General features: G+C 50.1%; 2 protein-coding genes and 1 long non-coding RNA gene across 3 annotated transcripts in view; 2 read left to right on the top strand and 1 right to left on the bottom strand.

Annotated features, from left to right (window-relative positions):
- Positions 1–289: 289 nt before the first annotated feature.
- On the top strand, positions 290–14,736 carry SLC35B4 (solute carrier family 35 member B4). The gene is made up of 10 exons (XM_051770696.1): positions 290–467; positions 4,255–4,368; positions 4,793–4,895; positions 5,668–5,717; positions 7,804–7,885; positions 9,372–9,432; positions 9,838–9,947; positions 10,135–10,210; positions 11,845–11,920; positions 14,195–14,736. Exons 1-10 carry the CDS (start codon positions 391–393, stop codon positions 14,454–14,456), a joined length of 1,011 nt encoding a protein of 336 aa, XP_051626656.1. The 5' UTR covers positions 290–390; the 3' UTR covers positions 14,457–14,736.
- LOC127462245 (uncharacterized) lies at positions 5,944–6,622 on the top strand. Its single transcript, XR_007900369.1, has 3 exons — positions 5,944–6,007; positions 6,244–6,287; positions 6,368–6,622. It is a non-coding gene; the product is annotated as an uncharacterized LOC127462245 (long non-coding RNA).
- A 5,313-nt stretch (positions 14,737–20,049) lies between the features above and the next one.
- Positions 20,050–23,830, bottom strand: part of LOC127462240 (leucine-rich repeat and guanylate kinase domain-containing protein-like) — a 49,258-nt gene continuing 45,477 nt past the window's right edge. Inside the window, exons 18-19 of the mRNA XM_051770694.1 lie at positions 21,752–21,867; positions 20,050–20,742 (exon numbers count right to left, since the gene is read on the bottom strand). Coding sequence (XP_051626654.1) covers positions 20,603–20,742; positions 21,752–21,867 — 256 coding nt within the window. The 3' untranslated portion in view covers positions 20,050–20,602. The remainder of the gene's footprint in view (positions 20,743–21,751; positions 21,868–23,830) is intronic.

The raw sequence follows: 23,830 nt of genomic DNA, 5'->3' as shown, positions 1-23,830 counted from the left end.
ACCAATAATTATTTGGCGCAGACTCATCAGGAGCTGCTTTTAATTGGCACCAAATAACCCCAAAAAGTCAATTCCCGGCAGTTCTTTCCCACAGGGAATCTCCCCCCCCCACCTCCCGCCTCCTCCGGCCGCCACCTCCGCGCCGCCATCACTGCGTCACCACCAGAACTACAACTCCCATCATGCCCCGCGGCGGGGCGCCCGCAGGGAGCCGCGGTGGCGCGGCGCGAAGGCTGCCGGGAGTTGTAGTCCCGGCGGCCGACGGGGAGCGAACTACCGGCGGGCGGAGGAAGCGGGGGCGGCGGGGCCGGGGCCGGGAGCGGGGCAGGATCCCCGGGATCGGGATGCGGGGGCGGCCCGGGACGCGGCCTCGCTGCCCGGAGCGACACCATGCACCCGGCCCTGGCGGTGGGGCTGGTGTTCGGCGGCTGCTGCAGCAACGTGGTGTTCCTGGAGCTGCTGGCCAGGTGCGGGGCCGCGGGGAGGGGTTGGGGGGCGAGAAGGGGGATATGGGGCTGGAATGGGATCGGGAGGAGCGACCCTGGGATGGGGACAGCACCGGGCTCAGGGTTTGTCAGGGGAGGAAGCAGCAGCGGTGCCAGGGCGGATCCAGGACATTAGGGGGGGATTTGGGATGGGGGCGGTACCTGGGGCTGATCCTTAGGGGTCTTGGACCATCCCCCTCCCAGCTCGGGGAGGGCATTCCCAGTCCTGGGGCTCCTCATCCGTGTGCCAGCAGAGCCTGGTCGTGGATCATCGCCCGCTCTGATGGGTTGTGGGGGGATTTTGGGGTTGTCCCCCTCGGTTTGGGCCGTGTCATTGACCTGCCCTGGCACGGGGGGGGTCTCACGGTCTGGTCCCCAAAGCATCCCCACCATCCCCGATCCTGGCCGAGCCACAGCCGGAATGCCAAGGAGGAGACGTGCAGGAGCTGCCTGGGAGGTCCCTGGGGACAAGCCGGGAATGTTTTCCAGCTGGGAATGTGATCTTTGGCAGTGGCGAAGCCACCGCGCCGAGGGCAGCGCGTCCCCGGGGCGCCGGGAGGGGACGGGAACCTGCCAGGTCGGGGGCTGGTTTTTTGGGATTTTCACCTTCCCCACCCCGATGGGAGGGATGGCAGGGCTTGGGAATGGTGAAGGGAAGGTGGAAAGGCCTAGACCTGACTGGAAAAAAGTAATGATTGAACCGGTTCTGAAATCATCCCCTGAACATTCAGTGCTCTGTTCCCTTCAGGCTTTCAAAAATAGCCCTTTCTTCCATCAGTATCCCGGATTTTTAAGGGAAAAAGGGAGTGCAAAAGCCAGCAGGGGGGAGCCCAGGACACGGGTACCTTCACACAAAGTTGCACAGTCACTGGATAAACCAAGAAGCAATTCCTGGAGTTTGTCTTTCAGGGATTGCTCCAACCTTTTCCTGCCCGGCTTGTGTTGCAGCACCAGTGACAGAGGAGGAATGAACCCTTTGGAAGTGAAGAAAGCTTTGGATCTGGCTCCAGCCAGACCTTTAAAACATTTGGCCCTGCTCAGAACCTGAATTAGGTGTCTAAACCCTGGCAAATTCCAGGAGTCCAGTTGCAGACATCAAGGAAAAGCTGCTTTTCACACTCAGGTTTTCACCTCTCATCCACTTTGGAAATTCCTCTCATCCTTCCAGCTCAATTCCTGTGCCCTTTTCCTTGCCCTGGTCACCTCAGTTGGGGTAACACCGATTATTGCTTTGGGTTTTTGGTGCATCTGGAAGGAAAAGTCCCTCCTGCAGATGAACATTCCCATGAAAAGCAAAGCCCTGGAACAGGATCACAGGAGAAGGCAGTGACCAGACTGGGAGTCTGGTGTGGAAAAACAGAGGTGTTTGGAAGAATTTGACCTGGGATTTACGAGGATAGAGTTAAGGAATGAGAACTGTTTAGTCTGGAGCTACCTGAGAAGAGACAAAAGGCTTTAAAACTGGGAAAAGTGGCTGCAGAAAAAAGGAGAGAAGTTTCTCTGCTGGGCTGGGGAGGCAGAACAAGAAATCAAGGGCTTGAATTTTTGGGAAAGGGGTTTAAAACAGGCCAAAAAATCAGGTTTTCTCCCTCTCAGTGTGGGTTTGGAACAGAGGGAGAGCAGGGAAAGTCCTTGTTGGGAGCATCTTATCAGTTGGCTGCGGCCAAAGCAGATCTGGGGGTGACAAATCCAGGTTTTTTGGCACCTCTTTCTGTGCCTGAGGGTTGTCAGGCAAAGAATGGGCAGATAAAGGGCTTTTTTATCTCTTTCTTATCACTTCCCACATAACCCTGTGTGCCAACAACTTCCCTGATAAAGGGAGGTCACGTGCAGGGATCTGGGAATTGGGAGGAAGCAAAGTCTAATGCGTGGAAACGGATGTTATGGAACCCAGAAACTCGGATCATTCCAAGTTTCCACCTGCTTGGTGCTCCCTGTCTGCAATCCTGGAGCCTCTGACTCGGGTGCCTCTTCGTCCTCAACCTCTCCTGGAAGTCTCCTGGACAGTTAAGCCCTGAGGAATGTGGGGATTGGCAGGAAAAATGCCGGGAGGAGGTGCCTTTTCAAGGTTTTCCGGAGGAAAATTTGGAGGAGACAGCTTGGATATTCCTGTTCTCCAGTGCTTGGATCCTGCAAAACCGTGTCCAGAGCCAGAGCCTTAACGTATGGCAGGTTGTTCCATGAGGAAGCTGTGTCCTGGTGCTGCAGGGTGGGGATCAGGGCTCCGAGTCCTGCGGCTTCTCCGGGAAATCCTTGGCAGAAAGGGGAAGCAGTTCCTCAAATCCTTCTGTGTCCCACGAGCTCCCTGATTACCTGACAGTGTCACAGCCTCCCCTGAGCCCTGCCTGATTTCCCTGCTCCCTGGAAGCTCCTTAGGAAGGAGGCAGAGTCTGCAGCTGTGTGCAGGGAGGGTTGGTTTGGGGTCAGGCTGCTCCAAACTTTCCTCTTCCCACGGAATAAACACAATGCCAGGGGCGTTGGTGGCACAACCCTTTGGGGCTCCTGGGATGAGCTGGTTTAGGTTCCTCCTTGATCCTACAACCCCTTTTTTTTGGCATGCAGAAAACAGAGGAGAGCAGGGAGCTCAAACTTCCCAAGGGAATGGAGAGCAGGTCCAAGGTGTTCTGGGATGGGGCACGGGCAGAACAGGGACATGGACCTGGCCTTGGCACTTCCCAAATGCAGTGGGAAGAAGGAATACCAGAAATCTAGGACTGGACTCGTATTCCTCGTGGTCTTGTAAGCAGGGAGAGAGTCTTTCCAGAGCCACTTCCCTGTGGAAAGAGGGAGATCCAGTTCAGTGGGTGCTGCTCATCCATGCCTTGTGTCCTGGTGGGATGTTACACAGACCAGTTTTCTCTTTTCACTTCCCGAGGGATTCACCCCTCCCTCCCTCTTTGGGAATGTTTGGGGCATTATCCCCAAGTTCTGTGGGATAAACCCCCACAGGGAGGTGTTTATCCAGGAAATCCTGGCCAGGTAAAGCCACAAAGCCTCTCCAGGCCGATTGTCCCTGTGGGATAAGGAGCTGTTTTCCTGCTTTTCCTGGAACCCCATGTTCTCCATGGCCTTCCTCCTGGATTTCACATTACACAGACCAGTTTTCTCTTTCACTTCCCAAGGGATTCACCCCTCCCTCCCTCTTTGGGAATGTTTGAGGAAGGGATCCCTGCACATGGATCCCTTGTTCCTCCTTGATCCTACAACCCCTTTTTTTGGCATGCAGAATACAGGAGAGCAGGGAGCTCAAACTTCCCAAGGGAATGAAGAGCAGGTCCAAGGTGTTTTGGGATGGGGCACGGGCAGAACAGGGACATGGACCTGGCCTTGGCACTTCCCAAATGCAGTGGGAAGAAGGAATACCAGAAATCCAGGACTGGACTCATGTTCCTCCTGGTCTTATAGGCAGGGAGAGAGTCCTTCCAGAGCCACTTCCCTGTGGGAAAGAGGGAGATCCAGTTCAGTGGGTGCTGCTCATCCATGCCCTGTGTCCTGGTGGGATGTTACACAGACCAGTTTTCTCTTTTCACTTCCCGAGGGATTCACCACTCCCTCCCTCTCTGGGAATGTTTGGGGCATTATCCCCAAGTTCTGTGGGATAAACCCCCTCAGGGAAGTGTTTATCCAGGAAATTCTGGCCAGGTAAAGCCACAAAGCCTCTCCAGGCCGATTCTCCCTGTGGGATAAGGAGCTGTTTTCCTGCTTTTCCTGGAACCCCGTGTTCTCCATGGCATTGTTTCACACTCCTCTTCCTTTTCCATGCCCTCAGGGAGTTTCCAGGATGTGGGAACATCGTGACCTTCTCCCAGTTCCTCTTCATCGCCGTGGAAGGTTTTATCTTCGAGGCCAATTTTGGGAGGAAGAGCCCGGCCATCCCAATCAGGTACAGTGCATCCCAAACTTTTGCTGGGCAGGGATTATCCCTGCCTATCCCAGATCTCCAAAAGCCCTTAATAAAGTGGCTCATCCACTTCTCCTGCCTCAATCCCATCCATCCTCCAGCCACCCTGACAACCTGTGAGGCCTGATAAAAACACGGACTCGTTTCTCAGGAATTCTTGACAGGAAACTGCCCTCAGATCCTTCCCTGTCAGAGGCACAGGGGAATATTTTCCACAGGGAAGACTTTGCTGTGGTTAAAGAGCTTTTTTTTTTTATTTTAAAGAGAGTTTTCCTGGAAATTTAACAGATCATCTCCTCGTTATTCCCTGGGAGCTCCTGCTCTTGCTCCAGGCCTTTCCCTGCAGCCCAGGATGGTCCCTGAGGTGTCTCCCAGCATTCCAGGGTGGGAATTTTTGCCTTTCCAGGTACTATTTGATCATGGTGGCCATGTTCTTCACCGTCAGCGTGGTGAATAACTACGCCCTCAACCTCAACATCTCCATGCCCCTGCACATGATCTTCCGCTCGGTGAGTGCCGCCCTTTTCCCACTTTTCCTCCTCTGGAATTCTTCTTCCCACATCCTCTCCCTGCTCCGTGTGTTCTGCCAGCCCTTCCTTCCCCAAGGCCACCAAAACAGCCCTGGATTTTGGCCAGAGGGATCCCAGCTTTCCCTGGCACCACCCACGTGGAAACCCCATGTCCTGCTGTGGGATTCTTGGTGGAATATCCCGTTCCTGAGAGCCGGGATTTGGGATTTGGGATTTGGCCTGGTGGTGTCCTGACCATCCCATCCTATTCCAGAGAGCCTGGATTTGGGATTTGGCCCAGTGGTGTCCTGACCATCCCATTCCAGAGAGCCTGGATTTGGGATTTGGCCCAGTGGTATCCTGACCATCCCATTCCAGAGAGCCTGGATTTGGGATTTGGCCTGGTGGTGTTCTGACCATCCCATTCCAGAGAGCAGGGATTTGGGACTTAGCTTAGTGGTGTCTTGGACATCCCATTCCAGAGAGCAGGGATTTGGGATGGTGATTCCACCCCTACCCTTGGCAGCTGTGCCAGGGCTGGACAACCCTTTCCATGAAGAAATTATCCCTAATATCCAATCTAAACACCCCCTGGCATAAGGAGAAGCTGTTTCCTCTCATTCCCACCCTGTCATTCTTCCTGACCTTGGATTTCTCTTGGAGTTGTGGCACCATTGGATTGGGTTTTCAGTATTTCCATGGGCTGGGCATCCCAGTCTGGGGAATTCTGTCCTGCTGACCCTTTGTTTTGTTTTCCCCCTTCCTTTCCCAGGGTTCCCTCATAGCCAGCATGGCTCTGGGAATCATCATCCTGAAGAAAAGGTAAATCCCAAACTTCCCTCGTATCATCAAGGACTGCTCTGGTAAATCCCAAACCTGTCTCTTGAATCCTCAGGGAATGTCCTGCCATTGACTTAATCCTGATGGGGGCTCCAGGCCTTCCCTTTTCCTGTTAGATATTCTTATTCAGTGGTGGGAAAACCGGGATACAGAGGTGTTCCTGGACTAGAGGCTGGAATAGCTCTTCCCTCTGTATGTCCACCTCCTGGTCCTGGATGGAGCTCTCCAGGTGAGCCCATCCCATGGGAACAGTCCTGGCTGGAGCTCTCCAGGTGAACCCATCCCATGGGAGCAGTCCTGGATGGAGCTCTCCAGGGTGAGACAGTCCTGGATGGAGCTCTCCAGGGTGAGCCCATCCCATGGGAGACAGTCCTAGCTGGAGCTCTCCAGGGTGAGCCCATCCCATGGGAGACAGTCCTGGATGGAGCTCTCCAGGTGAGACAGTCCTGGCTGGAGCTCTCCAGGTGATCCCATCCCATGGGAGACAGTCCTGGATGGAGCTCTCCAGGTGATCCCATCCCATGGGAACAGTCCAGGATGGAGCTCTCCAGGGTGAGACAGTCCTGGATGGAGCTCTCCAGGGTGAGCCAGTCCTGGATGGAGGTGATCCCATCCCTGGGGGTGATCTCCAGGTGATCCCATCCCTGGGGCAGCAGCTCTTCCCCCCTGCTGTCCCGTGGTGCCTCCTCCATGGGGTCAGTCCCTCCCAGATGAGCTGCCCCAGGTGGGTCCCCACAGGGGCCACGAGTCCTGTCTGGGAAAAACCTGCTCCGTGTGGGCTTCCCTGTCCACGGGCTGCAGGTCCCTGCCAGGACCTGCTCCATCCTGGGCCTGCCACAGGGTCATGGCCTCCTTCCTGCATCCCCCTGCTCCATCCTGGGCCTCCTTCCTGCTCCATCCTGGGCCTCCTTCCTGCTCCATCCTGGGCCTCCTTCCTGCTCCATCCTGGGCCTCCTTCCTGCTCCATCCTGGGCCTCCTTCCTGCTCCATCCTGGACCTCCTTCCTCCTCCATCCTGCTCCATCCTGGACCTCCTTCCTGCTCCATCCTGGGCCTCCTTCCTGCTCCATCCTGGGCCTCCTTCCTGCTCCATCCTGGGCCTCCTTCCTGCTCCTTCCTGCTCCATCCTGGGCCTCCTTCCTGCATCCCCCTTATCCATCCTGGGCCTCCTTCCTGCGTCCCCCTGCTCCATCCTGGGCCTCCTTCCTGCATCCACCTGCTCCATCCTGGGCCTCCTTCCTACTCCTTCCTGCTCCATCCTGGGCCTCCTTCCTGCTCCTTCCTGCTCCATCCTGGGCCTCCTTCCTACTCCTTCCTGCTCCATCCTGGGCCTCCTTCCTGCTCCTTCCTGCTCCATCCTGGGCCTCCTTCCTGCATCCCCCTTATCCATCCTGGGCCTCCTTCCTACTCCTTCCTGCTCCATCCTGGGCCTCCTTCCTGCTCCATCCTGCTCCATCCTGGGCCTCCTTCCTGCTCCATCCTGGGCCTCCTTCCTGCCTCCTTCCTGCTCCATCCTGGGTCTCCTTCCTGCATCCCCCTGCTCCTTCCTGGGCCTCCTTCCTGCTCCATCCTGGGCCTCCTTCCTGCTCCATCCTGCTCTATCCTGGGCCTCCTTCCTGCATCCCCCTTATCCATCCTGGGCCTCCTTCCTGCTCCTTCCTGCTCCTTCCTGGGCCTCCTTCCTGCATCCCTTTGCTCCTCCTGCCCCTCCTCCTGCCTTACCCTCGGGCTCTGCATTGTTGGTCCCACGTTCCCACTCTGCTCTTCCCTGGCTGGAATTCCTTCTGCCCCACAACCTTCTGTTCCTAAATCTGTTATCCCAGAGGTGTTCCCGTCACTCCTGACGGGCTCGGCCTTGGAATCCCATCCTGGAGCAGCTGGAATTGGCTCCACAGGACAGGGGGAAGCTTCCAGCAGCTTCCAAGAGAAACCACCCCTGGAGCCCCCCCTGCTACCAAACCCCAGCCCCAGAACCCCACTACAGCCCGTTATCCCAGATTTCCAGGGTTTGCTGGAGAGCAGGAGCTGAGCTGGGTCGCTGAGGTGTCTCCTCTCTCTTCCCTGGGCAGGTACAGCGTGTCCAAATACACTTCCATAGCCCTGGTATCCCTTGGGATCTTCACCTGCACTTTCATGTCTGCAAAGCAAGTGGTAAGGACTGGGAAAGAACCCCAATCCTGGCTCTGACCCTCGTTATTCCAGCCCCTTCCTCATAATTCCCTTTGCCTGAGGGAGACACGAAGCGTCTCCTCCCTCTAAACCCGCTCCCCCATTCCTGGTTTTATTTCCCTGTGCTTTGGAGGGAAGGAATGCACACAGAAATGTGGGATTGAAATTAATTATAAATGCCTTTTTAGCCTGCTTTTTGCTCAGAAGAAACCTTCTTTTTGGTTTGTTTTGCCACAGAGATAACAGATAAAAGCTGGGGTTTTTTTCCCCTTACTCAGGAGCGGGTGAACCCTAAACAAAACTCGGCCATCTTCACTCTTTTCATCCCAAAAAAGATGGTTGGCTTTCAGGCAGGGATTTTTCCAGACCTTTGGTTATCCAGCCTGTGTTTGGAGAACGGGAGGGAGGGAGGAAATCCAGGAATCCAAGCCCTTGGAGCTTCCCTGGCTCAGCACCCTCGGCCTCATCCTGGCAAGGGATGGCACAAATGTGGCCCAAAATGCTGCTCCAGGGAAAATTGGCTGCACTTAATCCAGCTCTGGGAGGTTGGGAATGAAAAACTGGGCTGTCAAACCTCCAAATTCCCTGGCATTTAAGGGCTTTTAAGGCTCTGAGAACATCTGGGGAAGGGCTGGGTGTTAATCCAGGATTTGGGATAGAGCTGGGGCAAAGGGGAGTGAGTTAATTTTCCCTGAATTACAGGGAAAGAGGGGAGGCAAGTCTGGAGTTTTACCCTGCTCTGACAGCACCTTTAGCCTGCTTTCCTTGATGTATTAACCACAAACCAGGTTTTAGACCTGGGTTTAGGCTTGGCCAAAGCCCTTGTTCCTTCCTACACACTCATCTGTGGGATGGGCCCAGAGGAACCTGTGAAAGGGCTGGTTTTGGAGCTTTCTGAGGGAGTTTTATCCTCTTCTGACAGCACCTTTAGCCTGCTTTCCTTAAGGAATTGACCACAAACCAGGTTTTAGGCCTGGTTTTAGCACCTGACTGGGGTTTTAGCACCTGACTGGGACTTGGCCAAAGTCCTTGTTCCTCCCTGCACACTCATCCCTGGGATGGGCCCAGAGGATCCTGTGAAAGGGCTGGTTTGGGAGCTTTCTAAGGGAGTTTTAGGCCTGGTTTTAGGCTTGCCCAAAGCTCTTGTTCCTCCCTGCACACTCCTCCCTGGGATGGGCCCAGAGGAACCCGTGGAAGGGCTGGTTTTGGGAGCCTTTCAGGTGACACTAAATTGTTTTTGTGGTGGGAGAATCCCGCCTTTTCCCAAGCCGGGGCGTTTCTTTCAGAGAAGCTGCTTTTTGATGGGACACTGAGACTTTTTTTTTGCCAGGATCTGGTGCAGGGTGGGAAGCAAATGGTGCCAGGGAAGCAGCTCTGGGGAATGGGAGACCTTGGGATTTGCTTGGAACGCGAGACATGAAGCGAGGTCCGGGTGGGACATGGTGGTGACTCTTGTATCTCCCTCCAGGCATCTGACTCCAGCCTAAACGAGGAGGATGGAGTCCAGGTTTTCCTGTGGTGGCTGCTGGGTGAGTGCCAGGATAACTCCTGGAATATTGGCAAGACAGCTTTTGATGGCTTCGATTCCTCTGTAGGGCTACTTCAGGCGTTCCTTCAGCACAGAATTCCAGGGAAGAGGCTTTAAAATCTGCCCCTGGAGTCCAGTTTTATACCTTTGGGAAAATCTGGGATTGATGTTTTGTCAGGAGAGGCCAAAACTACCCCTGGTACCCACCAATTTAGGGCCGAGCCTGTTATTTTGAAGAGGTCCCTTGGCACGTTTGGAATGAAACCCTTGTGTCTCTTGGCATCCCAGCCTTGGGAATAAAACTCTTGTGTCCCAGGGCTGTTCCCAGTATTCTGGCTTGGCTTTTTTTATCCCGGGAAAGCCAAATTGTGGGAGTGTCCCTGTTGGAGCTGTGCTTCCCTTGCAGGCATCGCCGCCCTCACCTTCGCCCTCCTCATGTCCGCCAGGATGGGGATTTTCCAGGAGACTCTGTACCAGAGGTTTGGGAAGCATTCCAAAGAGGCCCTCTTCTACAATGTGAGTCCTGCTGGGCAGCTGGAGCTGCTCCAAGAGCCCCTTTGGCTCCAGGCTTGGTGCGGATCCGGAGGAGGGCTGCGCTCTCCCATCCAGCTTCATGAGGGTGGTTTTCCAGGCTGGGAATTGGGGTGGATTCCCATCACCTGGGGTGGATTCCCATCACCATGGCTCTGTTCTCTCTCCCCAGCATGCCCTGCCACTCCCTGGGTTCCTGCTCCTGGCCCCCAACATCTACCAGCACGCCGTGCTCTTCAGCCAGTCCGGTGAGTTGGGCACGGGAATCCTTGGCCTGGACCTTCCCATCCTCTGGAAAACGCTCCGGGAATCTTTCAGGCCGGCAGTTGTGCCTTCCAGCCTTGGAATGGGCAATCACCTTGGGATGTGCAAGCCCTTTGAATTTTCAGGAAGGAATTCCTGGCTGGGAGGGTGGGGAGGGGCTGGAATGGATTTCCCAGAGAAGCTGTGGCTGCCCCTGGATCCCTGGGAGTGTCCAAGGCTGGGATGGATCCTGGAGCAACCTGGGATAGTGGAAGGTGTCCCTGCCCATCTGGATGACCTTTTAAGGTCCTTCCAACCCAAACCATTGGGATTCCAGGATGAAATCCCAAGTTTCTCACTAATCCCCACACACAGACCAAACCAGATCACTCATCCATGGGGTAACCCTTGGGAAAAGGAACCTGGGAGGTCAAAAATGGGAATAACAGGAGCAAATCCTCCTGGACCTGCTGGGTTTGGGTTTGCTGGTGCCACTCAGGCTTTGCCACCTGAGCACTGTCAGAGTCACACACTGGATTCATCCGGGTTGGACACCACAAGGACGGAGCTTTTCCCTTTTAAAACCTCTTTCCTTTTAGCCTGTTCCTTTTTCCATCTTCTGTTCCTCATTTCCAAGCAGAAACATCTGCAAAATCTCTTGTATTTCTCATTTATCACATGAAGAACAAGAGAACTGCCCAAAAAATCAAACCATGACCAAGAGAACTGCCAAAAATCAAACCATGAAGAGAACAACCCAAAAATCAAACATGAAAAACAGGAAAGTCCCCAAAAATCAAACCATGACCAAGAGAACTGCCCAAAAATCAAACCCTGAAACCCAAGAGAACTGCCCAAAAATCAAACCATGAAGAACTGCCCAAAAATCAAACCATAAAAAACAGGAGAACTGCCCAAAAAAATCAAACCATGAACAATTTAACTCCCCAAAAATCAAACCATGAAAAACAGGACAACTGCCCAAAAATCAAACCATGAACAAGAGAACTGCCAAAAATCAAACCATGAAGAAGAGAACAACCCAAAAATCAAACATGAAAAACAGGAAAGTCCCCAAAAATCAAACCATGACCAAGAGAACTGCCCAAAAATCAAACCCTGAAACCCAAGAGAACGGCCCAAAAATCAAACCATGAACAATTTAACTCTCCAAAAATCAAACCATAAAAAACAGGAGAACTGCCCAAAAAAATCAAACCATGAACAATTTAACTCCCCAAAAATCAAACCATGAAAAACAGGAGAACTGCCCAAAAATCAAACCATGAAGAACAGGAAACTCCCCAAAAAATCAAACCAGGAACAGAACTGCCCAAAAATCAAACATGAAAAACAAGAAACTCCCCAAAAATCAAACCATGACCAAGAGAACTGCCCAAAAATCAAACCATGAAAAACAGGAGAACTGCCCAAAAATCAAACCAGGACTGAGACAACTCCCCAAAAATCAAACCATGAACAAATTAACTGCCCAAAAACCCAAGCCATGCCCAGAGCTCACTGTGCCCGAGGCAGGAACGGCCTCCTGAGGCTGCAGTGAGTCCTGGATCGTGGTCATTCCCAGGAAGGATCCCTGGGATGGTGTCCCAGTGACCTTCTCCATCCCTTGTCCCCGCAGAGCCGTTCCGGGTGCCGGTGCTGGGGCTGACCCTGCCCATCATGTGGTTCTACCTCCTCATGAACGTGGTCACTCAGTATCCTTTGGCAGCCCTGCCAGCTCCAGGGGGGCACAGGAGGGGTGGGATGGGGGTGTGGAATCCCTGGAGTCTCCCCTGCACTCGGGAGCTGATGTTTGTGCAGCTCGGGGAAGAAGTTTCTCGATTTAAGGTGGGAGTTGTTGCCCTGGGATCGGTTCTCCAGCCCTCTGGGAAATGGGATTTACAGAGGCACAGGTTGGAAAAGCCCTCGGAGATCACCAGGTCCCACCCCTGACCCAGCCCCAGCCTGTCACCTAGCCCATGGCACTGATGCCACATCCAGTCTGTCCTTAAACACCTCCAGGGATGGAGAATCCCCCACTTCCCTGGGCAGCCCATTCCAATGGCTGAGCACGGAATTCCGGGAAAGGGGGCTTGGGATATCAGTGGAGGATCTGGGTTGAGCTTCCCTTGGCTCCGAGGCAGGGACTGTCACCCCATTCCCAGCACATCAGCTCCAACTGCTCCAGTGGGGCACTTTTTCCAAGGGGCTGAGGTTCCCCAAGGCCAAGGGCCGGGTCCTGCCCTTTGGCCACAAGAAGCCCCTGCAGCTGCAGGCTGGGCCAGAGGGGCTGGAGAGCAGCCAGGCAGGAAGGGAGCTGGGAGTTGGGCTGGGCAGGGAGCTGAAGAGGAGCCCGAGGGTGGCCAGGGGGGCAAGAGGGCCAAGGGCTGCTGGGCTGGCTGAGGAAGAGTGTGGCAGCAGGAGCAGGGCAGGGCTTGTGCCCCTGGGCTGGGCGCTGGGGAGGCCACCCCTGGAGTGCTGTGTCCAGCTCTGGGCCCTGAGCTCAGGAAGGCCCTGGAGGGGCTGGAGCAGGGGCAGAGAAGAGCAGCCAGGCTGGGGAAGGGACTGGAGCACAAGTGCTGGGAGGAGAGGCTGAGGGAGCTGGGGGGGCTCAGCCTGGAGAGGAGGAGGCTCAGGGGAGACCTCCTCACTCTCTGCAACTCCCTGCCAGGAGGGGGGAGCCGGGGGGGTCGGGCTCTGCTCCAGGGAACCAGCAGTAGGACAAGAGGGCACGGCCTCAAGCTGTGCCAGGGCAGGGTCAGGTTGGACATCAGGAAGGAATGTTTTCCATGGAGAGTGCTCAGCCATTGGAATGGGCTGCCCAGGGAAGTGGGGGATTCTCCGTCCCTGGAGGTGTTTAAGGACAGACTGGATGTGGCATCAGTGCCATGGGCTGGGTGACAGGCTGGGGTTGGGTCACAGGTTGATCTCAGCAGGCTTTTCCAACCTCGTTGGTTCCGTGATTCTGTTTTGCTGTCCCAGCGCAGGGCTGGGGGGAGTCTGGGAGATTTGGGGTGTCCCTGGGTTTGTGGGATGTCTCTGGGGTGTCCCTGGGTTTGTCCCTGGGTTTGTGAGGTGTCCTTGGGTTTGTCCCGGTGTTTGTGGGGTGTCCCTGGGTTTGTGGGGCATGCTTGTGTTTTCCCCTGGATTCGCAGAGTGTCCCTGGGTTCTTGGGGTGTCCTTGGGTTTGTGGGGCATCCTCCTGTTTCCCCCTGGATTTGTGCATCCACCCATTTATCACATTCCATCCCAGCCCACCCCAGGCGGGAACTTCCCTCCCTCCCTCCCTCCCTCCCCGTGCTCCCCATCCCCCTTTCCCTCCCATTCCCAGGTATCTCTGGATTTGTGGGGTGTCCCTGAGTTTGTGAGGTTTCCTTGGGGTTTCCCCTGGATTCATGGGGTGTCCCTGAGTTTTTGGGGTGTCTCTGGCTTTGTGAGGTGCCCTTGGGTTTGTCCCTGGGTTTGTGGGGTATCCTTATGCTTTTCCCTGGCTTTGTGAGGTGTCCTTGGGTTTGTCCCTGGCTTTGTGGGGTGTCCTTATGTGTTTCCCTGACTTATTGGGTGTCCCTGGTTTGTGGGGTATCCTTGTGTTTTCCCCTGGATTCGTGGGGTGTCCCTGGGTTTGTGGGGTATCCTTATGCTTTTCCCTGGTTTGTGGGGTGTCCTTGGGTTTGTGGGGTATCCTTATGCTTTTCCCTGGTTTGTGGGGTGTCCCTGGGTTTGTGGGGCATCCTTATGCTTTTCCCTGGTTTGTGGGGTGTCCCTGGGTTTGTGGGGCATCCTCCTGGTTTGTGGGGCATCCTCCTGTTTCCCCCTGGATTTGTGCATCCACCCATTCATCACATTCCATCCCAGCCCACCCCAGGCGGGAACTTCCCTCCCTCCCTCCCTCCCTCCCCGTGCTCCCCATCCCCCTTCCCCTCCCATTCCCGCCTCTCCCTCCCTTCCCTCCATCCCGGTTTTTTTTTTCCCTGAGCCGCCCTCCCCAGGTACGTGTGCATCCGGGGGGTGTTCATCCTGACCACGGAGTGCCCGTCGCTGACGGTGACCTTGGTGGTGACGCTGAGGAAGTTCGTGAGCCTCATCTTCTCCATCCTCTACTTCCGCAACCCCTTCACGGCCTGGCACTGGCTGGGCACCGCCCTCGTCTTCCTGGGCACCCTCCTCTACGCCGAGGTCTGGCACAGCCTGGGCTCCCTCCTGGCCCGCTGCAGGAGGAGGAGGAGGGGGAGGAGGCCCAAGGAGGAGTGACAGGCCCGAGGAGTGGTTTTTTCCTGGGGAATTCCCCCCTGAGGGGGGTGTTTTTATAGGAGGGGTTGGCTGGGCCAAGCTCCTGGGAATCATCGGAACCCAAACGCTGGGAACTGGGACGGATCATGGACAGATGACAAGGTTGTTTTGGAGAGTAGGCTTTTTTTTTTTTTTTAATTCTTCCAGCTTTTCCTCCTGGTTTTTTGGTTGGTTTATTTTGTTTGGTTTTTTTTTTCCCATTGGAATGAGCCTTTGGAAGTAAAAGCTGACCTGGATGATCGCTGTTGTTGGCTCTTCCCAGCTCGGATCAGCTGGACCTGTTGGGTGCCATCCTTTGACATCCCGCTGGCTGAGCCCCAGAACTGCTGGTTGGTTGTTCCAGTGGAGGTTTTCCAGTGGAAATTCCAAGCCTGGCTGTTCCCCTGAGTCCTTTGTTCCCTGTTCCCCTGAGTCCTTGTTCCCTGATCCCACCACCTGTGCCAGGAGGGTGTTGGATGCTCTCAGAGCCTTCCAGTTTGCCCAGTGGATCCTGCCCTGGAAAATGGCTCGGGGGGTGATTCCCAAGCCGCAGGATCCCATCAGGATGTCGTTGGGAGCCTGAGGAGAGCAGGAAGGGGGGATGCCAAGGGGACAACAAGTGTCTCTGTCACCTTCTCTCAGGGAGCTCCGGAGCAGTCGAGGTGTTGCCCCGACACTTGCCCAGCCAGAGGGTTCCTCCAGCTCCTCACTCCAGCTGGCTTTTCCTTCTCTTCCCACTTTCCCCCTCATTCCAAGTGTGTTCAGTGAGCTTTGTTCCCAGCAGGACCGTGCTGAGCTCCTGGTGATCCCCACGGATCCTTCCCAACCTCAGGGTTCAATCAATGCCGAGGAACTCCAGGGCCACTTGAGCTGAGCTTAATCCTGCTGCCGAGGGGGCTGCTTGGACTGTCCCTTCCCACAGTTCTTCCCTTTTCCCATCCCTTGGGATCAGCCCTGTCCGTGGCAGCGCATCCCCTGTCCCTCAGTGTCACAGTTTTCCTGGAGCTCCGTGTTCCCACCGGGGTGGAGCTTTCCCTGCTGGGCTGGGACACTTCAGGCATCCAGGATTTCCACCTCAGCCCCATCCAGCTTGGAATTCCCTTGTCCCAAAGCCAAGGAGAGGGAAAGGTGGTTTAAAACAACAAAGGAAAGAGGATGGAAAAAAAGTCCCAGGAGTCACTCACCTTCTCCCACCCAACAAATCCCTGAGCAATGACACTTTTCCCAAATTTCTTCCCTCTGTTTTTAGTGCTGGTTTTCATCAACTCTCTTGGATATTCCCCTTCCCAGCTCCTTGCCCACCCGTGGCCTAATCATTCCTGGGAAGCAGAGTGGGAATAAAGGGAAAGGCTCCTTGCTGTCCTCCAGGCACTGGTTTGGCCTCAATCCCAAAATCCCCTGTGGGAAAAGTCCCCTCCATCCCAGTCGGAGCCGGTGTAGGGCTGAGGGGACCTGCAGCTCCATCCCGAGATCCTGAAGGGTTTTCCTCTTTTCCCATCCCTTGGGATCAGCTTTGCTGTGTTCCCGGCGCCGGTTTGGCCTCAATCCCAAAAATCCCCTGTGGGAGAAGTCCCCTCCATCTCAGCTGGAGCTGGAGTGGGGCTGAGGGGACCTGCAGCTCCATCTCGAGATCCTGAAGGGTTTTCCTCTTTTCCCATCCCTTGGGATCAGCTTTGCTGTGTTCCCAGTGCCAGTTTGGCCTCAATCCCAAAAATCCCCTGTGGGAGAAGTCCCCTCCATCTCAGCTGGAGCTGGAGTGGGGCTGAGGGGACCTGCAGCTCCATCCTGAGATCCTGAAGGATTTTCTCTTCCAGTTCAATTTTTCCTGAGCCTGGAAAACCTTTTAAGCATCAACCATGGGATGTTTCCCAGGATTTTGACCTCGGCTCTCACTTCCAGCTCTTTGGTGGCTCCACAAGGACCCGGGGAGAGGGAAAACCTTTATCCCTCGTTTTCCTCCTCAAATCTACTTACAAAGAGGTGGGAAAAGCCCCACAAATTTGGGACGAGGAATTCCAGGGACAGGGAGTTTCCTCAGGGCTTCAAATCCCATAATCCCAAATCCTGGGCCAAGGGATTGAGGGAGTGTCCCACGCTGTGCTACTCCCAGGTGGAACTCACTGGACATAAACTCCCTGAGTCTCTCCTTCCATCGAGGAATTTGCACGTTGTCCCCAATTCCCGCTTGGAATTTTATGGGATTCTTGGTTTCTCTTTTATTTATCCACGTGCTCTTCGCTCCCAACACATCCAACAGTTATTTGTTGCTGCTGGGGGGGATTTTTTTGAGCTTCCTGGTGTGTTCCTGAATATTTGTCACCCTTGGGAATCATGGAAGCGGCAGAAATTCCCTGAAATTAGCATTTCAATCCGGGGGTTTTCCCCCTTCAAAATGGGGCTGCTGATTTATTGGGATTTAAGGTTTGTGGGGCTTTTTTAGGAGAGGCTGGAAAAGGGAGTCAAAGCATCTTTTGGGATGGTTGGGTTTAGGGAGGGGGGTTTGTTGGGATTGGGGGGTATTTTTGTGGGGTTTAGGGGGTATTTTTATGGATTTAGGGCTTGTTTTTGTTGGATTTAGGGGGTATTTTTGTGGGGTTTAGGGGGTATTTTTGGGTCTTTAGGGTATTTTTGTTGGGTTTAGGGGGTATTTTGGGGGTTTAGGAGGGTATTTTTGTTGGGTTTAAGGGGTATTTTAGTTGGGTTTAGGGTGTAATTTTATTGGGTTTGGGGGTTATTTTTGTTTGGTTTAAGGGGTATTTTTGTTCTGTTTAGGGGGTATTTTTGTGGGTTTAGAGGGTATTTTTATGGATTTAGGGTGGTATTTTTGTTGGGGTTTGGAGGTATTTTTTTTGGGTTTAGGGGTTATTTTTGTTTGGTTTAAGGGGTATTTTTGTTGGGTTTAGGGGGTAATTTTGTGGGGTTTAGGAGGTGTTTTAATTGGGTTTAGGGGGTGTGTTTGTTGGGTTTAGGGAGTATTTTTGTGGGGTTTAGGGGGATATTTTTGGGGGCTTAGGGTGTATATTTTGGGGGATATTTTTGTTGGGTTTAGGGGGTATTTTTTGGGCTTTGGGAAGATATTTTTTGTTGGGTTTAAGGGCATTTTTGTTGGGTTTAGGGTGTAATTTTATTGGGTTTAGGGGGTATTTTTATTGGGTTTAGGGGGTATTTTTTGGGCTTTGGGAATATATTTTTTGTTGGGTTTAAGGGGTATTTTTGTTGGGTTTAGGGTGTAATTTTATTGGGTTTAGGGGGTATTTTTGTTGAGTTTAGAGGGTATTTTTTGGGCTTTGGGAAGATATTTTTTGTTGGGTTTAGGGTGTAATTTGATTAGGTTTAGGGGGTATTTTTGTTGGGTTTAGAGGGTATTTTTTGGGCTTTGGGAAGATATTTTTTGTTGGGTTTAAGGGTATTTTTGTTGGGTTTAGGGTGTAATTTGATTGGGTTTGTGGTGTAATTTTATTGGGTTTGGGGTGTAATTTTATTGAGTTTAGGGGGTATTTTTATTAAGTTTAGGGCTGTATTTTTGGGGGATTTAGTTTTTTTGTTTAGGGGGTATTTTAGTTGGTTTTAGGATGTATTTTTATTGGGTGTAGGGGATATTGGGGTTTAGGGTGTATATTTTGGGGGATATTTTTGTTGGGTTTAGGAGGTGTTTTTATTGGATTTAGGCTGTATTTTTATTGGCTTTAGGGGATATTTTTTTTGGGTGTAGGGGGGTATTTTTGTTGAGTTTAAGGTGTAATTTTCTTGGCTTTAGGAGGTGTTTTTATTGGGTGTGGGGAGATATTTTTGGGGGTATTTTTGTTGGGTTTAGGGGGTAATTTGGGGGATTTTTTTTGGTGTTTAGGGGGTAATTTTGGGGGGGCTAGGGGTATTTTTCTCAGCTTTAGGAGTATTTTTGTTGAGTTTAGGGGGTATTTTGGGGGGATAATTTTGAGTTTCGGGGGTATTTTTGGGAATATTTTTGTTGGGTTTTGGGGGTATTTTGTTGGGTTTAGGGTGTGTTTTTGTTGGCTGTTTTTTTTTTAAAGCAGAATAAACCTGTATCCTCTCCAAAGTGTTGGTTTTATTTCTCCTTTCACACTTTGCTCTTGGCAATCAGAGAAAACTGACAGGGAATCCTGGAATCTACAGCCATGGAATTGTTTAGGCTGGAAAAGCCCTCTGGGATGGAATCCAACCATTCCCCAGCAGTGCCGAGGCCACCACAAATCCACAGGGATTTTAAATCCCTCCAGGAATGGGGGATTCCACCCCTGCCCTGGGCAGCTGTGCCCAATTCTTGGCTGGAAGGAATCTTTCCTTCTCCAAGGTTTGCTTGGAATTTTCAGGATTTATTTTTTAGGATTTATTTTTAGTAATTTTTTTTTTTTAGTATTTTTTAGTATTTATTTTTTAGGACTTACTAGTAATTTTTAAAGTATTTTTTAAGTATTTTATTTTTTAGTATTTATTTTTAGCATTTTTAAATATTGATTTTATAGGATTTCTTTTGAGTATATACTTTTAGCATTTTTGGTTTTTAGTGTTTTCTAGTATTTATTTTTAGTATTTATTTTGGCAGGGTTGTATTTATTTTTTAATATTTTTCAGTAATTATTTTTAGAATTTTTAGTATTTTTAAAGTATTTTTAAGTATTTCTTTTTAGCATTGTAAAGTATTTTTTAGTATTTTTTTAAGTATTTGTTTTCTAGTATTTATTTTTAGTATTGGTAATTTTTTAAAGTATTTTTAGTGTTCTATAAGTATTTATTTTTTGTATTTTTCAATATTTATTTTTTAGTATTTATTAGTAATTTTTAAAGTATTTTTTAAGTATTTTATTTTTTAGTATTTATTTCTACCATTTTTAAATATTTATTTTATAGGATTTCTTTTGAATATATATTTTTAGCATTTTTTAGTATGTTATTTTAGTATTTTTTAGCATTTTGGTTTTTTAGTATTTTCTGGTATTTATTTTTTAGTATTCATTTTTGAGGGGTTGTATTTATTTTTTAGGTTTTTTCAGTAATTATTTTTAGCATTTTTAGTATTTTGTTTTTTAGGGTTTTTTTAGTATTTCTTTTTACCATTTTAAAGTATTTTTTTAGTATTTATTTTCTAGTATTTATTTTTAGTATTGGTAATTTTTAAAAGTATTTTTAGTATTCTATTAGTATTTATTTTTTGTATTTTTCAGTATTTATTTTTTAGTATTTATTAGTAATTTTTAAAGTATTTTTAGTAGCCTAGTTTTTAGAGTTTATTTTTAGCATTTTTAAATATTTATAGTCTTTCTTTTGAGTATATATTTTTAGCATTTTTTAGTATTTTATTTTAGTAATTTTTGGTATTTTGGTTTTTTAGTATTTTCTAGTATTTATTTTTTAGTATTTATTTTTTAGTATTTATTTTCTAGTATTTATTTTTAGTATTTATTGGTAATTTTAAAAAGTATTTTTAGTGTTCTATTAGTATTTATTTTTGTATTTTTCAGTAATTATTTTTAGTATTTTTAGTATTTTGGGGATTTTTAGTATTTCTTTTTAGCATTTTAAAGTATTTTTTAGTATTTTATTTTTTTAGCATTTTATTTTTAGTATTTATTTCCTAGTCTTTATTTTCTAGTATTTTTAAGTATTTATTTTTTTAGCATTTTTAATCTTTATTTTTTAGTAAAATGCATTTGCAGATCAGATTATGACTACACCCCTTTTTTTTTCTAAAAAAAAAAAGGATTTTGAATTTTTTTTTCTTTCAACTCACCTCTGAACATCTCCCAAAATCCCTCTTCAAAATAATTCACTGCTCCTCCAACACAGACAATATTTTCACACCACAATTAATTCCATAATAGAGAAAGGGGGGGGAGGAAAGAGAGAAATTAATGGAAAATACAGTTCTGTGGCTGTTGGGGGAAAAAATATCTCCCAGCTGGGAATAATTTTTCCCAGGGAAATAATTTTTAGCTTTGGGAAAGAGAGAAAAATGACTTTATTTAATAAAATTCCAAATAAATAACTTTTTTTTTTTTGAGGGCTAATAAGAAATGGATTTTGCAATAATCTTGGATGAAAATCGCTGGTTTTGTTAAAATAAAGAGTGGGAGTGGCCAAGATTTTTTGGGGAGGGGGGAGTGGGGCCATCAGGGGTTGCTGCTTTTCCTGCCGGGTGGGATTGGAGGCAGGACGGCTCTGGAATTGGAGCCTGGCTGGGTGAGGAGCTCAGGGATGTGAGAACCTGACCTGGGCTTGCTGGATTTTCTCTGGAGGGATTCACCAGCCCCTGCAGAAATGGAAAAAAAGAAGGGAAGAGTCACCAAAAGGGAGTTTATTCCAAGGAAAAGTCAGAATTTATCCCGAATTTCCGGTTGAAAAGCCAGCGGGTTTGGGGGGGAAATCTCCAGGTTGTCCAGTGACTGCTCCACCTCATCCAGAGGGGGAGGGACTTTATGGATAAGCAGGCACTGGTTTGAGTGTGATTTTGGAATGCTGGAAGTGTCCAAGGCTGGGAGAGCTGGGAATGTTCCCCTGGAGAAGAGAAGGCTCCAGGGAGAGCTGAGAGCCCCTGGCAGGGCCTAAAGGGGCTCCAGGAGAGCTGGAGAGGGACTGGGGACAAGGCCTGGAGGGACAGGACACAGGGAATGGCTTCCCAGTGCCAGAGGCAGGGTTAGGTGGGATATTGGGAAGGAATTGCTGGCTGGGAGGGGCTGGAATGGATTTCCCAGAGAAGCTGTGGCTGCCCCTGGATCGCTGGAAGTGTCCAAGGCCAGGCTGGAGCAACCTGGGATAGTGGGAGGTGTCCCTGCCCATGGCAGGGGTGGTAGTGGAGGTCTTTAAGGTCCCTTCCCACCCAAACAATCCTGAGATTCCATGATTCTGGAGCCCCTCTGCCCTGGAGCCAGGCTGGGAGAGCTGGGAATGTTCCCCTGGAGAAGGGAAGGCTCCAGGGAGAGCTGAGAGCCCCTGGCAGGGCCTAAAGGGGCTCCAGGAGAGCTGGAGAGGGACTGGGGACAAGGGACAGAGGGACAGGACACAGGGAATGGCTTCCCAGTGCCAGAGGGCAGGGATGGATGGGATATTGGGAAGGAATTGGTGGCTGGGAGGGTGGGGAGGGGCTGGAATGGATTTCCCAGAGAAGCTGTGGCTGCCCCTGGATCCCTCGGAGTGTCCAAGGCTGGGCTGGAGCAACCTGGGAGAGTGGGAGGTGTTGGGGTTGGAACTGGATGGTCTTTAAGGTCCCTTCCAACCCAGCCCACCCTCTGCTCCCATTATTCCATGAAAAAGGCTCAAACCTTTCAACCTGCCCCTGGAATTCCCAGCTCCTCTTGGATCCTGGTGCTCAGTTTTGGGTCCCTCAGGGTGGTGGGTGTTGGGACCCCGCCGACCGTCAGCAGCAGGAGCAGCTTCCCTGGAGCCGAGAAGGGGAAAGGATGCCTGGTTTAAACCAGGAAATCATTCCTGGCTTAAACCAGGAAAGGATTCCTGGCTTAAAAGGGCAAGAAAAAAGCAGCTGCAGCATCAGTGATGTGGCAGCAGCCACACAACTGGGCCAAGAAGGAGAAATTCATCCCAGCCCTTCGCTCCACAGAAAACATTCCCACAACCCTCTCCCAGTTTCCAGTCACCACCACGAGCACATTCCTCAATTTTCATCTCCTGATTGAATTAATCCATCACCCAGGCTGGATGCAGAGGTGGATCTCCAGCTCCAGCTCCCAGATCAGAATTCCAGCTCCTCGTTTCTAACTCCGGGGCTCGGCACTGCGGGGAAATAATTCCCCTCTCAGTGAGGAAAAAATAGGAATTTCCTCGGAAAAATTCCGAGGGTTGTCACTCAAGACAACCCTTGAGTAGCACCCAAAGCACCTGTTGTGGTTCCTGCCAAAAAAGCTCCTCTAAGCCAAAAATTTGGATGATCTGAGGCCCTGCTGGTGAGAACAACCTTGTTCCCATAAAGGCTTCCTGTTCCCATCCACAGACTATTCCAGTTTATTCCACAAAAATTAAGGAAAAGGCCCTTAATAGTGGATTTCTCTGGCAATGCTGAAGACATTCCATGATGTTTCTGGTCTGGGTGAGGGAAAGCAGGTTGGAGATTTATGGATCCGGGAAGGAGTTCCAAGGATTATCCGCCCTGCCCTTTCCCAAAGGAATTTCATCCTGTCGTTTTTTTCCAGGTGTTTTTGTGATAATCCCACGATTCAAGAGGTGAAGAAAGTCAGTGGCTCACTGGTTGTTTAATAAATCCATATGATAGGAAGAATAATGGGATATTCCCATTATTTATCCCAGGAATAATGGGATAAAACAAGGTGGCACTTCCACGAAAACAGGTAATTATCATTCCTGAAAGAGCAGAAAACCAGGAAAACTGTGGGAGAACATTCCACTTGACAAGTGCAAAGGGACTGCAGGTACCCAGGATTTTCTAGTCCGAGTGTCATAGGGAATTTTAATTTAATTAAGGGTTTTTGTCAAAGCACTCAGTGAGAATAATGTCAAAAATAAGTGGGATAAGTGGAGCTCGTGAGGTGAACCCACCTCTCCTTCATCCTTTAAATTAATTTGGATAATGTGTCTTTAGTCCTTCCCTGAAAGCCAGGGAGGACTAAGTTTAAAAAAAATAAATTAATTAAAATTAATTAATTAAATTAATTAAAAAATAACCAGAGGACTATTCCAGGTGAAGCAGCCGTTTCATCCTGACCTGACATTTTTTCCCTTTAGTCCAATTTCCCCAGTCAGTTTAAAATGGAAAAGAAATGGAAAAATAGGAAGCTTAAAATTTCAAAAAAAAAAAAAAAAAAAGAAGAAAAGAAAAAAAGAAAGAATGAGATAAAAGGATTCTGGGAGCACTAAACAGAAAATAAGTAGAATGAGCTGAGTAAAAATTGGGCTGCTACAGATCCTGTTTAAATTGGGCTTGCACTGGGCAGTAAATTTAACATGGAATATATCATAAAATACATATATCACTGCACATCATGCCATGATATTCCAGTTGAGGGATATTTTTCCTAGTGATTGTGATTGGAATTAAATCTTGGAGCCAGCTGCTTGTCCAATGCCCTGGGCAGTGGGAGATGAGGCTCTTACTCCACCCCCAAATAATGAAGGTTCAGTGACAGATTATGATGTTTTTACTCCCCAGCCCGCTGGAGTTTTTGCTCCTTGCTGGAATAAGTTTCCATATCCTTACAAACACTTTTCCTGGGAAAAGTGAGCGATGAAATCCAGCAGAAGGGACCTAAAGGGTTGATCAGTGCCTGTAGTGCTTTCAAACACAGATTTAAGATATATTAATTAAGACATGTTGCCCTGCAGGACAGTGAGAAATTAAGGTTAAACAGTGAGAAATTAAGACAAAAGAA

This window comes from Manacus candei, unplaced genomic scaffold (genome assembly GCF_025592945.1).
Source record: "Manacus candei isolate 608988 ecotype Guabito, Panama unplaced genomic scaffold, ASM2559294v1 h1tg000123l, whole genome shotgun sequence".
Classification (NCBI taxonomy): domain Eukaryota; kingdom Metazoa; phylum Chordata; class Aves; order Passeriformes; family Pipridae; genus Manacus; species Manacus candei.
The sequence above is the reverse complement of the archived record's forward strand: the minus strand, read 5'-3'. Positions and strand labels throughout refer to the sequence as shown.

What these genes read in the sequence shown, in the direction of transcription:
- SLC35B4 (XM_051770696.1), top strand. Translation starts at nt 391, where the DNA reads ATGCACCCGGCCCTGGCGGTGGGGCTGGTGTTCGGCGGCTGCTGCAGC. An exon ending in TTCCTGGAGCTGCTGGCCAG is followed by an intron (nt 468 to 4,254) that starts GTGCGGGGCCGC and finishes CCATGCCCTCAG; the next exon opens with GGAGTTTCCAGGATGTGGGA. An exon ending in TTTCCTGTGGTGGCTGCTGG is followed by an intron (nt 9,433 to 9,837) that starts GTGAGTGCCAGG and finishes CTTCCCTTGCAG; the next exon opens with GCATCGCCGCCCTCACCTTC.